The 18956-nt window shown below is 44.7% G+C and overlaps 1 protein-coding gene across 1 annotated transcript in view; it reads right to left on the bottom strand.

The window, feature by feature from the left end:
* pex5lb (peroxisomal biogenesis factor 5-like b) overlaps nucleotides 1-18956 on the bottom strand; it is a 94714-nt gene that overhangs the window by 13191 nt on the left and 62567 nt on the right. The window contains exons 8-10 of the mRNA XM_056292739.1: nucleotides 14458-14601; nucleotides 5521-5591; nucleotides 1986-2189 (exon numbers count right to left, since the gene is read on the bottom strand). Coding sequence (XP_056148714.1) covers nucleotides 1986-2189; nucleotides 5521-5591; nucleotides 14458-14601 — 419 coding nt within the window. The remainder of the gene's footprint in view (nucleotides 1-1985; nucleotides 2190-5520; nucleotides 5592-14457; nucleotides 14602-18956) is intronic.

The raw sequence follows: 18956 nt of genomic DNA, 5'->3' as shown, positions 1-18956 counted from the left end.
GTGTTCATATCATTTATGAAATTAGAGCCAAATTTAAACTGTTTTAGTGTTTGAAATAAGTATTGCCATGACACATGATCAAAGGCCTTTTGGGCATCTAATGATATGATTATCGCTTCTTTTCCTCATCCTTTTGATGGGACATTATGTTAAGTAATCTTCTGATATTATCTCCATAGTATCTTCCCGTATTAAAACCAGTCTGATCAGGATGGATGATTTGGGTGATAATTTTACTGACCCGTCTAGCCAAAATTGCTGTTAAAATGCACAAGTCTCCATTCAGTAATGATATTGGCCTATAGGACTGGCATTCAGTAGGGTCTTTCCCTACTTTATGTATTACCATTATGTTTGCTTCTCTCCAGGAGGGGGCCACAACTTTTAGCGCAAATGCATGATGGTACGCTTTAATAACAAGGGAGATAACATGTCTTTAAAGGTTTTGCAAAACTCATTCATAAATCCATCTGGTCCTGGACTTCTATTATTTTTCACAGTGGAGATCACCTGCTTAATTTCCCTTTCCTCAATTGGTTCATCTAATTCCTTAACCATCGATTCTGTTAATTCTGTCAATTTTATGTCTTTTAGAAATATTTCAAGTTGTGTATCCTCAGTGGAAGTCTCTTGAGTTATTATATAGGGATTTGTAAAACTCGGTGAAAGATTCTGCTATCTTATCTGGTTTAGTGTGGAATTTGGAGTTCTTGGGTTTTATTCTATGCACAATGTTAGATGATTGCTGCTTTTTCAGTGTAAATGCCAACAAACTACTTGCTCTGTTACCATTCATAATACTGCTGGTTAGTGAATCTTGGGCTTGCCTCAATCTTCGCTGATAACAGCTGTTAAGTTCTCTATGGGTTGCATTAAGAGTTCTAATGAGACTAGGTGAGGTGGTTAATTTATGTTGTTTTTCTAAACTCCTTATTTTATTCTCCAATTCCCTCTTTTTAGCATCCTTTTTCCTTTTCTTAGCACATGTAAATTAAATGATGCGACCCCTGCTGTACGCTGTAGCACAGTTCCACAATATAAGAGGTGATGTTTCTGGTGAGGTATTAGTATCTAAATAGTTATTAAGCTCTGTCGTGATAAAGGTGGTAAATTCTTTATCATTAAGGAGGGACGCATTAAGTCTCCATTGTTTTGAGGTTGGTCTATGACCTACATCTCACAAAAGTAGGACAGGTGAATGGTCAGAGATAGTAATGGGTAGTATTTCTATGTCCACTACTCTGTGCAACTCTGACTGAGGGGTGAGAAAGTAATCAATCCTAGAATAGGACACACGTCTACATGAATAGTATGTAAGATCCCTGTTTCTTGGAAATGTACTTCTCCAGACATCCACAAGGCCCAATTCAAGGGAATGGTGTTTAAGCATTTTGCTCATTTTGGGGAGGGGAGCGTCCAATACGGGTTGTTTATCCATGCGTTGCGGCAAAACACAGTTTTAATCCCTTCCCATCAATAAAAGTCCAGAGCTGTACTGTATTATATTGTTGAAGACTGGTTTGATAAATCCAGGTTCATCTTCATTGGGTGCATATACATTTATAAAGGATACTTCAGTACCATCAATTAAACCATTTACCAAGATACATTTCCCCTCATTGTCTTTATGTATTAATGTTGGTGTGAAATTGATGTGTCTGTGTATTAGGACAGATACTCCCCTTTTCCTCCCTGATAGGTGTGAAGCATAGTATACTTCGTTTGCCCTGGACTTCCTAAGCTTATGATGTTCACCATCAGAAAGATGGGTTTGTAGAATCTTGTATTTGTTTTGATATGTTCAAGAACAGGTTCAAACATGGTATTTTTCTATAATTGTTTTTTCTTTTGACAGATGGACCAGATAGACCTTACTAGAAAGCCGACCTTACTAGAAAGCAGAACCTCCCTCCCTCCTGTCTTTGACATTTCATGACTCTCTCGCTCTCTGACTCAACATGAATGAAAGGTGTTGGTAGGAGTACCTGCTGGGCGGGGGAGCTGGAAGCCCATGGTGTGGGGAACCCTGCAGGGGGCTCCTGCTGTCCTGGAGGAGGTGTTTGTAATGGGGGTGGTGGCGGATCCAACGGCGCAGCACCTCGCAGGCCTCCTGCTGCAGACCACTGTTGGTGAAGCTGACGGCGAGTGCCATCAGAGCTGGCAGGTTGTTGGGACGAAGCTGCAGACTTCTGACGGGACAGAAACAATAATCATTCATTATTTAGCTATTTAGTTCAATAAGTTAATTCAAGTAATCACAAATTATCATTCATCACTTAGTTTAATCTTTAAATGATATGTAACCTCCAAAAAGTTCCCAAACCTGGTATTGTCTCATGTACAGTGGTCAAGGCTCAGCGTTTTTTGGTTTTTACCGATTTTCACTGAAAAATACCCAGATTTTTTAAAAGGAGCAGATCATATTAAACTGATTTTCACCCGGATTTTATGTTTCCATGGATCCAAAAGTTGTTCCTGTTCGTGTGAGGTTATGTAACAGTGTCCTCTTATGGCGAAATTTGGCATGCTGGATGGCTTTGAAAAATAAAAACCGAAAACGCTGAGCCATAACAAAGGTGTTAAGTTAGGCTTCAGCTAAATCAGTCAGGCTAATAATAAATATAGAACAACAAAAGTAGTAGTAGTAGTAGTAGTAATAATAATAATAACAGCAGCAAAAAAAACTAATGATAACAACAATAATAAAAAATAACAATAGTAATAATGAAAGTAATTATTGCAGCATATGTATTTGTATATATTTTAATTCAAATGCAGTAGTACTGCAGCAAAAAAACAAAAACAAAACAAAACTGATGAAAATAAAAGTGCAGAAAATGGTAAAAAAGAAAAAAGCAGCATTATTGAACACGTTATTTAAAGGGAGATTTTGCTGCTAATAATCTGCATGCGCAGTTACTGCTGGTGACCTAGTTTTTTAAAGAAAGTTTTAAAACAACTTCAGTTCAACTCTGCTTGACAGAAATCAACGTTCTCCTGCAAAGAGATCTGTTCTACATTCACTACATGTACCAGAATGCATTGCAGGAGAGTTTCTCATTGGTGGAGAATAGAAAACAAACAGCTCAGACAATCAGACTTCATCCACTGACATCATTGGATGACAGAAGTAAACCGGTTGGCTATAGCGGGCTACGGTAACCCAGCCACTGAGGATGCATGAGCCAGTGCATTCTTAGTGCCGGTCCCAAGCCTGGATAAATGGAGAGGGTTGCGTCAGGGAGGGCATCCGGTGTAAAACCTTTGCCAAATCAAATATGCCAATCACAAATCAGATGTCCATACCGGATCGGTCGAGGCCCGGGTTACCAATGACCGCCACCGGTACTGTTAGCCAGCAGGGTGCCGGTGGAAACTGTGCTGCTGTTGGGCGAAGGAGAAGGGGAGGGGGAAGGCATGTCCAGAGGCAGCAGGAGAGGAGGAAGGGTAGGAGTGTGGAGGTGAGAGTCAGAACTTTGAATGTTGGCACTATGACTGGTAAAGGGAGAGATCTGGCTGACATGATGGAGAGAAGGAAGGTAGGCATATTGTGTGTGCAAGAGACCAGGTGGAAGGGGAGTAAGGCCAGGAGCATCGGAGGTGGATTCAAACTCTTCTACAATGGTGTGGATAGAAGGAAACATGGGGTAGGGGTAATTCTGAAGGAAGAGTATGTCAAGAGTGTGCAGGAGGTGAAGAGAGTGTCAGACAGAGTGATGAGTAGGAAGCTGGAAATCGAAGGTGCTGATGACTGTACCTTCATTTTTTTTAAATTTCCAGATGGCTGGACAACCACTGCAGAACTAGTGAGGGAGACAGCTAGGAAGGTACTTGGTGTGTTATCTGGGCAGAGGAAGGAAGACAAGGAGACTTGATGGTGGGATGAGTTCATATGCCCCACAAGTTGGGTGTGAGATGGAGAGAAAGAAGAATTCTGGAGTGAGTTGGACGACATGGTGGAGAGGGTACCCAAGGAGGAGAGAGGGGTGATTGGAGCGGACTTCAATGGGCTTGTCGGTGAAGGGAACAGAGGTGATGAGGATGTGATGGGTAGGTATGGTGTCAAGGAGAGGAATGTGGAAGGACAGGTGGTGGTGGATTTTGTGAAAAGGATGGAAATGACTGTGGTGAATATATATTTCAAGAAGAGGGAGGAACACAGGGTGACGTACAAGAGTGGAGGAAAGTGCACACAGGTGGACTATATCTTATCTAGGAGGCGCGATCTGAAAGGAATTGGAGACTGCATGGTGGTGACAGGGGAGAACATAGCTAGGCAGCATCGGATGGTGGTCTGTAGGATGACTTTGGAGACCAAGAAGAGGAAGAGAGTGAAGACACAGCCGAAGATCAAACGGTGGAAGTTGAAGAAGGAAGACTGTTGTGTGGAGTTCAGGCAGGAGTTAAGACAGGCACTGGGTGGTAGTGAAGAGTTGCCAGATGGCTGGACAACCACTGCAGAAATAGTGAGGGAGACAGCTAGGAAGGTACTTGGTGTGTCATCAGGACAGAGGAAGGAAGACAAGGAGACTTGGTGGTGGAATGAGGAAGTACAGCAAAGTATACAGAGGAAGAGGTTGGCAAAGAAGAAGTGGGATAGTCAGAGAGATGAAGAAAGTAGACAGGAGTACAAGGAGATGCAGCTTAAGGCGAAGAGAGGTGGCAAAGGCAAAGGAAAAGGCGTATGGTGAGTTGTATGACAGGTTAGACACTAAGGAAGGAGAAAAGGGCTTGTACCGATTGGCTAGACAGAGGGAGCGAGCTGGGAAGGATGTGAGGCAGGTTAGGGTGATGAAGGATAGAGATGGACATGTGCTGACAAGCGAGGAGAGTGAGTGTGTGAGTAGCGTGACCTCTTCAGTCAGTTAGACTGAAGAGGTCACTTAGATGACGATGAAACGTGTCTGTCAATAAACGTTGTGTCCAGATGAACTGATTCAACCTTCTGTGAAGATGCCACATCTACGGTTCAGACACGGAAATAAGGACGGAAATCAGTGAAATCTCCCTTTAAAGACAACGTGAACTAGCATGCTGTAGAATTGAGGGGTTTTGCGTGTTCTCCCCATGTGTGCGTGGGTTTCTTCTGGGTGCTGCGGTTTCCTCCCACCATCAAAAAGACATGTATGTTAGGGTTAAAACTCCTGCCTGTGTCCCTGAGCAAGGCAGTGGAAAGAAGTGGAGTTGGTCCCCGGGCGCTGCAGCGGCCCACTGCTCCTACACAATAGGCTGGTTAAATGCAGACAACACATTCATCGTAACCAAACAACTGTACGATGACAAAATAAAGTGGCTTTTTTATTTCTTCTTCTAAATGCTGTAATATGACACAGTCATTTTTAAATGGCTCAGACTCAGGGGCGCCCTCTATTGGTCGGGTAGAAAATGACAAAGCCATATTGACAGCTGAAGATCAGCATGGCATTCGGGATTGAACTCAGCATTTCCAGACTTCATCATTTCATTCAAACCTCAGAGTATTTTTACATTTTTACTACATGAAACTACATGAAAGCAAACCTCTGAAGGGAGACGATGGCTGCCTGCTCGTTCTCATTCTCTGCCTGTGTCATACCCAACAGCTGCCAAGCCTGCAGAGACAGCAGACCACATCCAGTCAATGTAATTTTGATATTACACTAAAAATCCTTCCTTTATTTCTTCTTTTTATTCATTTATTTATTTATTTTACAATATTTTTTGTGGATTTTCCACTGTACAGTTCAGAAACCAGAAACCCATATATAAAAAGTAAAAACCAAAATTAAAAACTCAGGACAAAAAAGAAACAGGGCGTACTTGAGTAAAATAATGAATTGCACTGCTGCATCACCAGCACAACACGTCTTAGCAGTCTGAGGGAGGTGGACGGCACACTGACTCTGTTGTTGCTGGTCAGGTTCAGCGTCGTACTGAGCAAGGTGCTCCAGAAATGGCTGCCATACATCAGAAAATGTATTAAGACCGGCCATCATGCCATATCGAACTTTCTCCATATGTCATATAGCATATGTCATATGACATATGTCCTATACCATATGTGATATAACATGTCCTATACCATATGTGATATAACATATATCATATACAATATGTGATATACCATATGTGATATAACATGTCGTATACCATATGTGATATAACGTGGCATATACAATATGTGATATAACATGTCATGTCATATGTCATATACCAGTCATAAACCATATGTGATATACCATATGTCATATACCATGCCATATACCACATGTCATATACCATATGTTGTATACCATATGTCGTTTACCACATGTCATATACCACATGTCATATACCATATGTTGTATACCATATGTCATATACTGGTGTGCTCGGTTAACCAGGTCTTATACTGAGGCCCAGTATGTGACTTCCAGAGCCTTAAAAATACTTTCTTCACGATGACCATTCCCTACATAATAGTGCCTTGCAAGGAGACACTGTGGTTTAGTAGAGAAAGAGAAAACCCAAATGGTGCAATCTCTAGACCAGGTTCAAACACACAGCTGTACATGTCAGAGAACCACTTGACTATGTCACACCGGTTTGGGCGTGTCCAGCAAAGGTGGTTCAGAGCCTCCTGCAGATTTACACCGATCACATAGAGGAAATGGTAGCAAAGATTCTGTGCAGTTTAGTTTCTGAACAATGAAGCCTGTGCATCACCATGACCTGGATGAACTGATGCCGAGCATTAACAGAACAAGACCGGGTCCTGTTAAGGCCCTCCTCCCAAACACCATCCCCGACCTGTACACCCAGTTCCTCCTCCCAGGCATTTTTCAGAGTGTGGCGTAAGTCACTTGTTCAGAAAATAGATTTACAAAGTCTGAGACCAATGTTTTGGATCCAGGTGGGCCCAACAAAAGCTGATAAATCCTTCTTCCTCCAGGGAGAGACTCAGTTGGGCCCACGCTGACCAACATCATCCCTAAACTGTAAGTATCGCAAGAAACGTGTTGTGGGAGGACAGAACTTGTCTTGTGAAAGAGCAGGGTAACCAAATTGACAGATTTGCTTCAAAGTACTTTATAAATGTGGGAGATGTATTGCTGTTGACATGTTAAAATGTGTTGAACCATGTATAGAACTGATTTGTGGAGTTAGACCATTTTTCCCGTTTTCCTTTCTTGATTTTTTGGCCGGCTTCCTTGGTGACGTCGCCGTCTTCCTTTCGGTGCCACACCCCCAGAGTCTGAAACCAGTGGACGGTGCAGATTTTTACACGTTTTTGAAGCTTTGTTTTATATACTTCGCAACATCTTTAATCATACAGAATTGGCTGGGTGGTTACTGACATGTTTTCCTGGGGTATGGGTATCCCAAAACACAGATTTGAGCTCAGTTACCCGCCACTTTAATTGAGTAAATGAGGCAAATTGTTTGTTAATATACAAATCTTTCAAAGGGACTATACCTTTTAACCTCCAGCTGTCAAACGAGGCATCTGAGAGGGATGGGGGGATGCATGATTGTGATATACTGTAGTTCAGCTTTCAATACCATAGTTCCCACCAGGCTGGCTGGCAAGCTGAGTGAACTGGGACTGAACACCCCCCCTGTGTGCCTGGATCTTGGACTTCCTAACTGCCAGGCCCCAGGTGGTCAGGGTGGGTAGTCACACCTCCTGCTCCCTTACTCTGAATACAGGATCCCCCCAGGGCTGCATCCTCAGCCCCCTACTGTACTCCCTGTACACACACGACTGTCTGGCCAGGTTCAGCTTCAACTCCATCATCAAGTTTGCGGACGACACAGTGGTGGTGGGTCAGATCTCCGATGACGATGAGAAAGCCTACCGGGAGGAAGTTGCTGCTCTGTCACTCCGGTGCCAGGACAACCGCCTCCTCTTGAATGTCTCCAAAACTAAGGCGATGATTGTGGACTTCAGGAGGGCACAACAACAACAGAGGACGTACTCGCCATTGAGGATTAATGGGACTACTGTGGAGAGGGTGAGCAGGTATAAATACCTTCATTTCACTGCACTCGGACTTGTACTTGTGTGTACGTGACAAAAACTCTTGAATCTACTGGGGTATGAATAGAAGTGTCTGGAAGTCTGCAGCCCTTCTTAATTTGCTGCCATATTTTCAAGCTATTCAAAGTGATTAAGTTATCCACCTTAGTATTTGCAGGGGATCTGGGTACTGAGAAAAGGAGTGCTGGAAAAGAGCCGTTTTTGACATCACTCTTTTCAATGGCAACCCATGAGGGAGTCTCGGAGGATACTTCCATTCTGTAACCGTCCTGCCAATAGACATGGGCCCTTGCATTCGCTGCCCAGTAATAATGCAGGAAGTACAGTAGTCCTAGTCCACCCATCTCCCTTGGTTTATGTAAATGAGTTTTTGATATTCTGTGAGCTTTAAAGCACCAGACAAAAGACATAACTATTGAGTCTAATATTTGAAAAAGGAACTTGTCCAAAAAATGGGTAGATTTTGAAAGAGATACAAGAATTTTGGCAGAGAGGCCGTTTTGATGGCATTTACACAGGCCACCATAGAAAGAGGAAGAGTCCTCCGTTATTCAATGCCCCCCCCTCCTCAGTTTTTCCACTTTTTCAAGAAAGTTCATCTTAAAAATTAGTTTAGGGTCTATTGGCAGAACTACTCCAAGATACTTCAGTTTATCCGCTAATCTTGAAAGGGAGATTATGCAGAAATTCAGTGTGAAGATCAGCACCCAGTGACATAAATTCACTCTTCTGCCAATTTAATTGTATATCAAACGACCTTACAAGATCTAGCAAAACGGGAACAGACTTCTCAGGTGTGATAGGAAGAGGACATCATCATCCGCGTACAGGGAAATGTGATGATCCACATTCCCCAGTCGGATGGCTTCAATAGAAGGGTGATTCCTAATACTGGGGGCGAGGGGCTCAATAGCAGCTGCAAAGAGCAGCGGGCTGATGGGACAGCCCTGGTGTGTCCCGTGATGTAATAAGAATAGCGCTGATCTTTCTTGGTTTGTGAGGATGGAGGAAGATGGGTGATCATACAAGGTTGTAATCCACGAGACAAATTGTTTACCAAACCCAAAGAGTCAAAAGTAACGCCACCACTGTGTGAAGGTAAACTAGGATGCATATCGAGTTTGAATAGTAGCAGTGTACGCACCTAATGCCCCTGTAAAACACCGATAAGAACAAAAGACCAGTAAGACCATTACCTCCCTCACTCCATCCCACTTCCCCAAAGAAAGAGACAGCGAAAGCCCCTCATACTCTCTTAGGGTTGCCGGAGCACACAAGAACAACTAAATGGCAGCTAAGCTGGCACAAGGGCCCCCCTGCTCCCCCTCCAATAATGTGGACACAAATGATGGTGAGCAAAAAAAAAAAAAAAAAACGGGTCATGAAATGTGTCGGGTTAAGTGATTACCGGATGAAAATCACGTTTCAAAACGCGCCACGTGGCTGATTAACGTTCCACCCGGTGCTGCACGGTGGTGTGGGGGGGCACAGTCGTATTGCCAGCATTGTGGACAATGTTGCGATAGTGACGTCATAAACCCATTTATACCAATAATGCCAATTTGTCGTGTTGCCGCGACATGTAGCGACGTTCATTTTGCGTGTTTTATAACAACACCTCCCTCTGCTCACGTCCCTGAGCTTAAACCCACCATGTCGCAAGGAAACGGTGTTGTTTGTTTGTGTAAGCGGTTAGTTTCTCGCCCGGTGCGGGATTCGATACGGGGTGTACTGCACCACAAGGGGACATCACTAACCGCTCGGCTAAAGGGTCAGATTAGTAGTTTACATTAGTTTGTTTGTTTGTTTTGCCGCCGGTTCGTCAGCATTAAGCCGCTCGTTATCACCGGCATCCATCTTTTCCTTCTTCCTGGTCTGCTGCACGCGGCACACACCGGATGTCATGTGACCGTAGGCCGTTTTAGTTCTCTTGCTGAACAATCTCAAAACCTGTGCAACATTTGCTGCTATAGTCTGTCACCAACTTTGTTTAATGCACGAACATGTCGTTCCGATTGACCTGTTGTTGCAAGGGGGACTTAAATTAGTGACGCACAAGAGACGCAGGCGTGACGTGGCTGCGAACTCGCGGGAAAAGTGGAGCGGCTCTTGCGGCGGCGAGACGCGTCGTAACGCTCCCGACCCCTTGCTTGCTTGCTCGCTCGCTTGAGGTGTTTCCCTGGTCTAAACTGTGTGGACATGTAATAACGGGGGGTCGTTGCTACCCTGTTCCGAGTTTTGCCGCTGGGTTGGTCGGTAAACCCGCCGGTACACCCTGTTAAATCTGCCCGACATGTTCCGGCTGCATGTTTCCTGACTCGCTGCGGGGGGGTGGCAGACGGGGGGGGCCGCCTCTGTGTGACGTCACTGTGCCCATGCTGCTTCGTTGAGGTGCGTTGTGGTGTTAAATTGTCATTTGTTATATTCTTGTGTACTTTGATGGAAGGACTGCAGTGAATGAGTAGCCTAACGTAGTGTAACCGGTTATTTTCTCGCCCGGTGCGGGATTCGATACGAGGTGTACTGCACCACAAGGCGACGTCACTAACCGCTCGGCTTAAGGGTCAGACCCGTTAGCTAGGGGCTAACGGGTCTTATTAGTAGTTTACAGTAGCTTTACTTGTCGTTCTGCCCCTGCTAGCATGTCGTGTCCAGCCTGCTAGCTCGGCAGACAGATAACAGGCTCCCCGGAAAGACTCCGATTCAGAAGGAGCCCCGTTTAAAGACTTTACTCAAGAAAATCTGTAAAACTAAACATACCGACCAAATACACGTCAGTTCGATATCAAGCTGAAACAGACGAATACAGCCACTATTTGTACGCACGGCCATGCCCGATGAAACAACTGCCCGCAAACTGATGCGTTTAGCTTCAGGCTGACTTACAGTAGAACCTCCGTCGCCGCGCTAGCGGCTAGCTTCCGGCTAATTTACGTTGCAGTTCCCATTGACATGCTAGCGGTTAGCATATGGCTACGGATTAACTATAGAACGGACTTTCTCTTATTATTACTGATTTTCATAAACATTTATGAGAGAACTCAACGTACAAATACTTACAGCCAGACGTTTTATGGCCACACAAAGAGAGACAAAGCTCGCGTGTTGGATTCCAAGTTTTATTTCATTCAGCAGCACATTCTCCACAGACTCCATCACATCATTCCCCACAGACTCCATCACATCATGCCCCACAGACTCCATCATATCATTCCCCACAGACTCCATCACATCATTCCCCCCAGACTCCATCACATCATTCCCCACAGACTCCATCATATCATTCCCCAGACTCCATCACATCATTCCCCACAGACTCCATCATATCATTCCCCCCAGACTCCATCACATCATGCCCCCCAGACTCCATCATATCATGCCCCACAGACTCCATCACATCATTCCCCCCAGACTCCATCACATCATGCCCCACAGACTCCATCACACCATTCCCCCCAGACTCCATCACATCATGCCCCACAGACTCCATCACATCATGCTGGGTGTGGCTTTGACACGCCAGAAAAGACACTGCACGTCTCCAAATGACAGACTAGCCTCTCATCTTCTAGAGTAGGTTGACGAGCTCAATATATGACCTTTCGCAAAGTACCGCCCCAGAACGGTGCTTGTCCAATCCTACCTTAGCAACGGTCCGTCAAGCTTTCAAACACACAACAAAATGCTGAAACGGTGTGCCTATGGGATCTGCAGACCGGATACTAGATATGTGAAAAGTTTGGGGGGGGGGTGTAATTCTCTTTCCCTTCCCGAAACCCAGAACGCAAGAAGCGCAATGTGGGCAATAGATTTGGCAGTATAGCAGACCCCATGGCCAGCTTAATCCACCCAAAATCAACACAAATACCTGTCTGCTCCAAGCTAAGCTTGCTACTAGCTATTATTGATAGCTAATACAGCTAACGTATTATTTCTTTTACTTTTACCCACACAATGCGCTGATTTCTTCCGTCATGTTTTGGTGTTTTCCGACTGCTTCCTGGATAGTTCTGAAATGCTTGACGGGCATAGCAACAGTAACTAAGGGGGGCGGGGCTTTGCGAAAGGTCAATTGCCACGACTGTCCGATCCTCCCCCCCGAGTGTCCCCGGAATGCCTGCTGCTAGGTTCCGAGGTACACAACGATGTCCACGAGTCTCTTTAACACGTCCCTGTGTTGCTCTGTGGCTATTTGCGCGCCTCATTCAACTGATGATGGATTGGTGTGTTGTCAAATGTCTGAAGTTTTACTAGACAATGTGTGTGTGCAGGTGCACCTCGTGTTCTGCCATTGCTGTATGAGACTGTTTAAATCGCAGTGAGCTGCCGTGGTCCAGACTGTGTTCTGCAGGAAGAAGGAGACACGGCCAACAGAATAGCTTGCTAACCTTTGGGCAACCAGCTAGCCGTGTCTGCATGTGGTAGCTTGAAAGTGGCGAAGGTAGGTTTTGTGATGCCAAGTTCGGGAGTTGGACATCCTCCTGCTGTAATAATCTGTTTCTCTTCGAAAGTCCTCCGAGAAAACGGGACAGGACGTAACGAGTCTATAATATGTGAGCTGTCGCTCATATTGACACGCTCTGAAACGTATGGCGCTGAGTTAACTGAGCAAGACAGACAAGTGCCAATTCACAGTAACTAGCCCGCTAGATGGCAGTGTTGCGCACATGTGTTTCCGGATGAGCTGGTTCACAGCCAGCTTTTCCGCCCACCACACTCCCACGCTCACAAGATACTTTCCTGTACCGCGAACACAACGGGGAGTCACAGAGCGCATGCGCGAAGTAAGCCGGCCGCTTGGCAGCTTCGCCGTGAGCAGGGTAGTTGTGGCAGGCTGCGGTGATGCGAGTCGCAGAACCAGACCGCTGCCTTTTGAAAAGAAAACAATCGAAGAAATTGAGAAACAAACATTTAAATGACACGTTTTCATGTAAATAATGCTCATGTTACTTATTAAAAATAGATTTTCAATTCATTATTATACTGTATGTAAATGTAAACTACTAATAAGAGACGTTAGCCCCTAGCTAACGGGTCTGACCCTTTAGCCGAGCGGTTAGTGGTGTCGCCTCGTGGTGCAGTACACCCCGTATCGAATCCCGCACCGGGCAAGACAATAACCGGTTACATCAATTCTCTCGTCATTTTCAAATGCCTTGGGGAGCGCCACATTTATAGCTTATTATGACCGCTCGCCAGCCACTGGTGTAACCACTGTAAGGGCCAACATTCTTTTGGTGTGCACATATTTTATTTGTACTTGTATTTATATATATGGGTTTTTTTTTTTAAGTTGAGCAGCTCTTGTAATGGGGAATGAGAGACAGGCTGCCACTGTGTGTGAATTGAGTGCCTCATGCTACTTTCTTTAGAATAAGTTTGCAGATCCAGAGTCCTGGTGTGACTGGTGTTCTTCAGTCCATGAACAACCATCTTAACAGCTGCTATACTGATCAGTACGTGCGGCCTCTGCAGGGATCTGCCTCCCCAGACGAGGTGCTCGATCCATTTCCAGCAGCTTGGAGAAATTGCCAGCGCCAAGCAGCTCAGGGATAAACATGGTCAAGAAGTCTGTTGGACGTCCATTCTCGATCTTCTCAGGTAGGCCAACGATTTTAGTATTCTGCTGGCTGGGGCGAGCCCCAAGGTGCATCACTTTCATGCGAAGTGCACCATTTCGTGCACGTCTGCTCAACAAGCGAGAGGCGGCGTTCATAGTCAGAGCTAGCATTTTCCACCTCCTTCCATCGGTTACTGAGACTCGACAAAGATGCCTGGGTAGATGCCAGAAATGCCTCTAAATCGCCATGTCGGTGGGTCATCGTCTTGCTCATACATCCTATTGCAGAGAGGATGTTTGTGGACTCTGCATCAGGCTCATTACCCGACTCTGAGTCTGCCATGGCCTGCTCAGCGAGCTCCAAAAGCGGTTGACCCTCAGTGTTATTTGGGGTTTCATCCTGCTTCTCCCCCCTTTCGGCTTTCGGTTTTCTCATCGTGAGGCTTTTAGACATGGGAAATAATTAAGAAAAACTAGCAAGTTAAATTATATATTAAGTATTTCGAGTATGGAGAGGAGCCCTGGAAAAACACGTCTACTCCATGCGGCGCTCACTAGCGCCCCCAAAATCCTTGCTTTCTAAATTTCATTCAATTTCTAAACAACAGTACACTGAACAATGAAACAGTGACTTGTGGTTGCTCTCAAAAAAAGTTTTAAAAAAAGAAAGAAAGAAAAGATAAATATGGATAGACTAAAAATATATAGAACATATCAATCGATGTCATTTATATACATAACAAACAGAATGTGTGTATGTGAAATTTGTAATTATGCAATCATAACAGAACAGTAATAACATGCCTTCACAATGGAGAAGCACAATAAAAACGTAGATATGGACCAACAACTACAGATGCTCAGTTTACAGCCATCTAAACTCTTTATGTGGTCAAACCTCTGTATCCTGCGGGTCTTGTAAGATGGCCGCCTCCAGCAGCAGGACGGCATTGTTTAGGTCTCCTTCCTTCGCCTTCTCCTGGCCCTCAACGAAGGCGTTGGGCCAGTCTCTGTATGGGTTGTTGGTGTGAAAGGAATATCCCTGGAAATTCAGGTGAAGATGTCATCAGTTAGACATTAAAAACGTACGTAAGGCGACACATCGCCACTAATAACCGCAGTAAGTGCTGGTGATCTAGGGGTTTTTTCTAACTATAACCACTTCAGTTCAGTTCAGTTCAGATTGACAGATAAATCGATGTTCTCCTGCCAAGAGATCTGTTCTGCATTGACTTCATGTACCAGAATGCATTGCAGAGTTTCTCATTGGTGGAGATTAGAAAATGAACATCTCAGCCGATCAGCTTTCTTAGTTCTTCTGTCATCCACTGACATCAATGGAAAACAGGAGTAATCCAGTTTACAGTAGTGGGCTACGGTGATACAGACAACACTGACAAGTATTGTGTACATTATACTGATGGCACCACAATGATTAATACATGTAAGTAAGTTAAGTTTACTTATATAGCACCTTTCACAGTTCGTTTGCCATCCAGCCCTTAATGGCTATCAAAAAATCACCAAGAACCAGCAGTTTATCAGGCTTGTGAGGGTTGAATGCAAAATAGAGTTACATATCATCTGCATACCTGTGATTGGAGGTGTCATCAAAACTACTAATCATATGCCCAAGAGGAAGCATATATAGGGCAAATAAAATTGGACCCAGGACCAAAACTTAGGGCACACCACAGCACAGGGCAGAAGAAGCAGATACAAACTGACCTACAGAAACAGAAAAACTCCAGTCTGACAGGTAAGAGGAGATCCACTCCAGGCCACTCCCAGGGATGCCCACCCACTGCCTGAGCCTGTCAGTCATAATGTTGTGGTCAAAAGTATCGAAAGGTGCACTGAGATCGAGTAACAGTAACATGGAAATAAGGATGAAAATTGGCAAAACCTCCCTTTAAAGACATTGTGAAGCATCATTCAGGCCGTATTTTGCTTCCGTAATGTGACGTATTTCCAAGTAAAACAGGATGTTAGGGTGGAACAAAACATAGGGAGGGATGTGATTTGATGGGACAGTGCAAAACATTTAATATTATTGGTTGGAATTTTGCTCACTTACCTGCTCGCACTTGGTGATACAACCACAAAAACGTGTCTTTTTAGAGGAAGTTAAGGTGACTCGATTTTGATGTAAAACTAGAAGAGTGCACTCCGTAGAGTGCAGAGCCCCACAGGCATTTTCTCCCCTTCTCAGGCGCTCGGACTTAGTAACAAACCACCCCTTTTTTTTGGCCAACAGGGAGGAGGGAAAATATGGAGGCACTGTCTGTGTATCTCCCCTTCTACGGTGCTCGGACACAAGTGGAAAACCAGCTGAGGAGTTGGCACTAAATTGCGGTATAAAACATGTTTTTCAAAGGTTTTGAATCCCCGCAACCATGAGAATTACTTGATCATACAGTCATAACTTTGCGCAAAAATTATTACGCTGACAGGCCCAGTAGTATGCAAGATTAGCGGCGGATTAGCAGATACACATACACACAGATAGAAAAAACCTTTTTCTGCCATTTCAAGACTTTTGCGCAGTGCCTAAGTCAATTGAACAGGAAATATGGGGGGAAAGGTTTTAATATGCAGCACTTAAGCTAAAAAAATCTACCTAATAAAAATGCTTTGCCTGTCAGTCTGTGGATGCGCAGCCTTCTAGGTGGACCCTTGCACAAATGCGACCAAATCTAATATGAACTTGCACTTTCCCAAAACAAAAAGTTTGCTATGCGACCATTTTGGTCTAACCTTAACCCTGTCTTAATTTTCATAATATAATAAATTTGGATAGCGACAAGAGTATGCAACACTTCCTGTATTGACTGCAACCTAGAGGAAGTTGTTCCTTTATACCTTTTACATTTTTTGGATTATCAAAATTCTTTCAACAACTTTTGGCAGACAGTGGCCATTATGTATTCGGGTATGAGTGTTGAAAGTAAACGAGAAGTCGATCATATTTTGCAAGTCAGCAGATCATTCACTGCTGATGTCATCACAGGAAGAACACTGGATGAACCAAAAATAATTCGCTTTATTCACCTCGCCGCCATGTTTGTTTAACTGACATCATGAGGAGGATTAGACATGGAAGTGCCATTGCCGCCAATGTTAAAACTCCACTATAAAAATGCTATTTCAAGAGTAGGATTAATAACAATCACAGCTGGACATCACCTCAGTAGCTACAATAAAACATTTCCCATACCGGAGATGTTTTCCTACCATTGTCTGTGAATGTTCTCATTCATCCAGGTCATGGTTATCCAAAGGAATTGAATCGAGTGCAACTGGACTTGGTATATATCCGTGGAGACATTTCGCCTCTCATCCAAGAGGCTTCATCAGTTCGGCCTTTCTGACTAGACCAAGCTAGTCTGACTGGCTGGTGATGAAACTCCGATATGTATCCTCTTTGGAGTCGTTATCAGAGCTATAGATGTCCATGGCTCTTTGTGTTCCGATGTGTAGCAATGCCCGCCGTTATCAGAGCCATAGATATGCATGGCTCTTTGTGATCCGATGTTAAGCAGCGACGGTCGTTGGAGCCATTAGTGACCGACCGTTGTTCTTGGAGGCTAGGCTTCTTGAGTCTCCTGGGTAGAGATGAAAGGACGGCATTGTAAGTGGGAGATAGGTGGTGTCGCAGACCTCCTCCTCTGTTGAGGGATGGTTTTTCCAGTTTCACATAGACGGCTTCCTTCACCCCTCTTTCAAACCATCTATCTTCCCTGTCCAAAATGTGTACGTTGCTGTCCTGGAAGGAGTGTGTCTTCTCCTTTAGGTGTAGATAGACTGCTGAGTCTTGTCCTGAGGAGTTTGGCCTTCTGTGTTGGGCCATCCGTTTGTGTAGTGGTTGTTTGGTTTCTCCTGTGTATAGGTCAGTGCAATCCTCATTGCATTGCACGGCATACACCAGATTGCTTTTCCGGGTGTGTGGTACATGGTCTTTGGGATGAACCAGTCTTTGTCGGAGTGTGTTGCTGGGTTTGAAGTATACCGGGATGTGGTGTTTGTTGAAAATTCTCCTGAGTTTCTCGGAGACCCCAGAAACATACAGGATGACTGTGCTCTTCCTTCTGTTCCTTTTCTCCTCATCGCTCACCTGGTTGGTCTTTCTGGAACGTGTTGCAGTTTTCACAAAGGTCCAACTGGGGTAGCCGCAGGTTTTTAAATCTCCCCTCAGGTGTTTGTGTTCTTTTCGTTGGGCCTGAGTGCTGCTGGGCACATTATCAGCTCTGTGTTGCAGAGTTCTGATGATGCTCAGTTTGTGTTCCAGAGGCTGGTGTGAGTCGAAAAGTAGATATTGGTCTGTGTGTGTAGGTTTCCTGTAAACCCCAATGTGGAGGCTCCTGTCTTCCCCAATGTGGACGTCACAGTCCAAGAAGGGCAAACTGTTGTTCTTTACATCTTTCCTTGTGAACTTAATGTTCTTGTCCTCTGAGTTGATGTGTTTGAGAAACGCTTGCACCTCTTGTGTTTGGATTTTGACCCATGTGTCGTCCACATATCTGAACCAGTGGCTCGGAGGTGTTCCTCTGAAGGGGTTCAGGGCCCTGTGTTCTACCTCTTCCATATATAAGTTGGCCACAATGGGAGATACTGGTGAGCTCATTGCACAGCCGTGTTTCTGTCTGTAAATCTGGCCCCTGAATTGGAAATATGTGGTGCTCAGGCAAAGGTTCAGTAGTTGGCAAATCTGGTCTGGGCTGAGGTTGGTCCTATCATGGAGGGTGTTGTCCTGTAGCAAACGTTGCCTCACAGTTTCCAAAGCCTCCATGGTTGGGATGCAGGTGAATAACGAGGTCACGTTGTAGGATACCATGATTTCATTAGTTTCCAGTTTTACGGCTTGGACCTTGTCCACGAAGTCAATGGAGTTTTGGATATGGTGAGGTGTTTCGCCCACTAAAGGGGCAAGATGTTGGCTATATGTTTGGCAATGTTGTATGTGACCGAGTTTATGCTGCTGACGATGGGCCTTAGGGGGGTTCCACCTTTATGGATCTTAGGGAGTCCATATATGCATGGAATGTTATCTTGTGGGTAGAGACGGTGGTATTGTATCCGATCAAATCAATTTTATTTGCATAGCCCAATATCACAAATTACAAATTTGCCTCAGTGGGCTTAACAGCAACACAACATCCTGTCCTTAGACCCTCTCATCGGATAAGGATCCGATCAATGGTTCCTCCTTTCTGTAGTTTCTGTAGGTACTCTATTATTCTCCTCTTGTAACCACTAGTTGGATCGCGTCTCAGGGGTTCATAGGTGTCGGTGTCGCTGAGTAATGACGTGATCTTGGCGTGGTAGTCTGTTGTGTTGAGGATCACCATGCATCTCCCCTTGTCTGCTGGAAGGATAGTGATGTTTTCATCCTTGCTC

The sequence above is a fragment of the Lampris incognitus genome, chromosome 14 (genome assembly GCF_029633865.1).
Source record: "Lampris incognitus isolate fLamInc1 chromosome 14, fLamInc1.hap2, whole genome shotgun sequence".
NCBI classification, from domain to species: Eukaryota; Metazoa; Chordata; class Actinopteri; order Lampriformes; family Lampridae; genus Lampris; species Lampris incognitus.
Note: the sequence above shows the minus strand (reverse complement) of the source record. Positions and strands in the feature narration are given on the sequence as shown.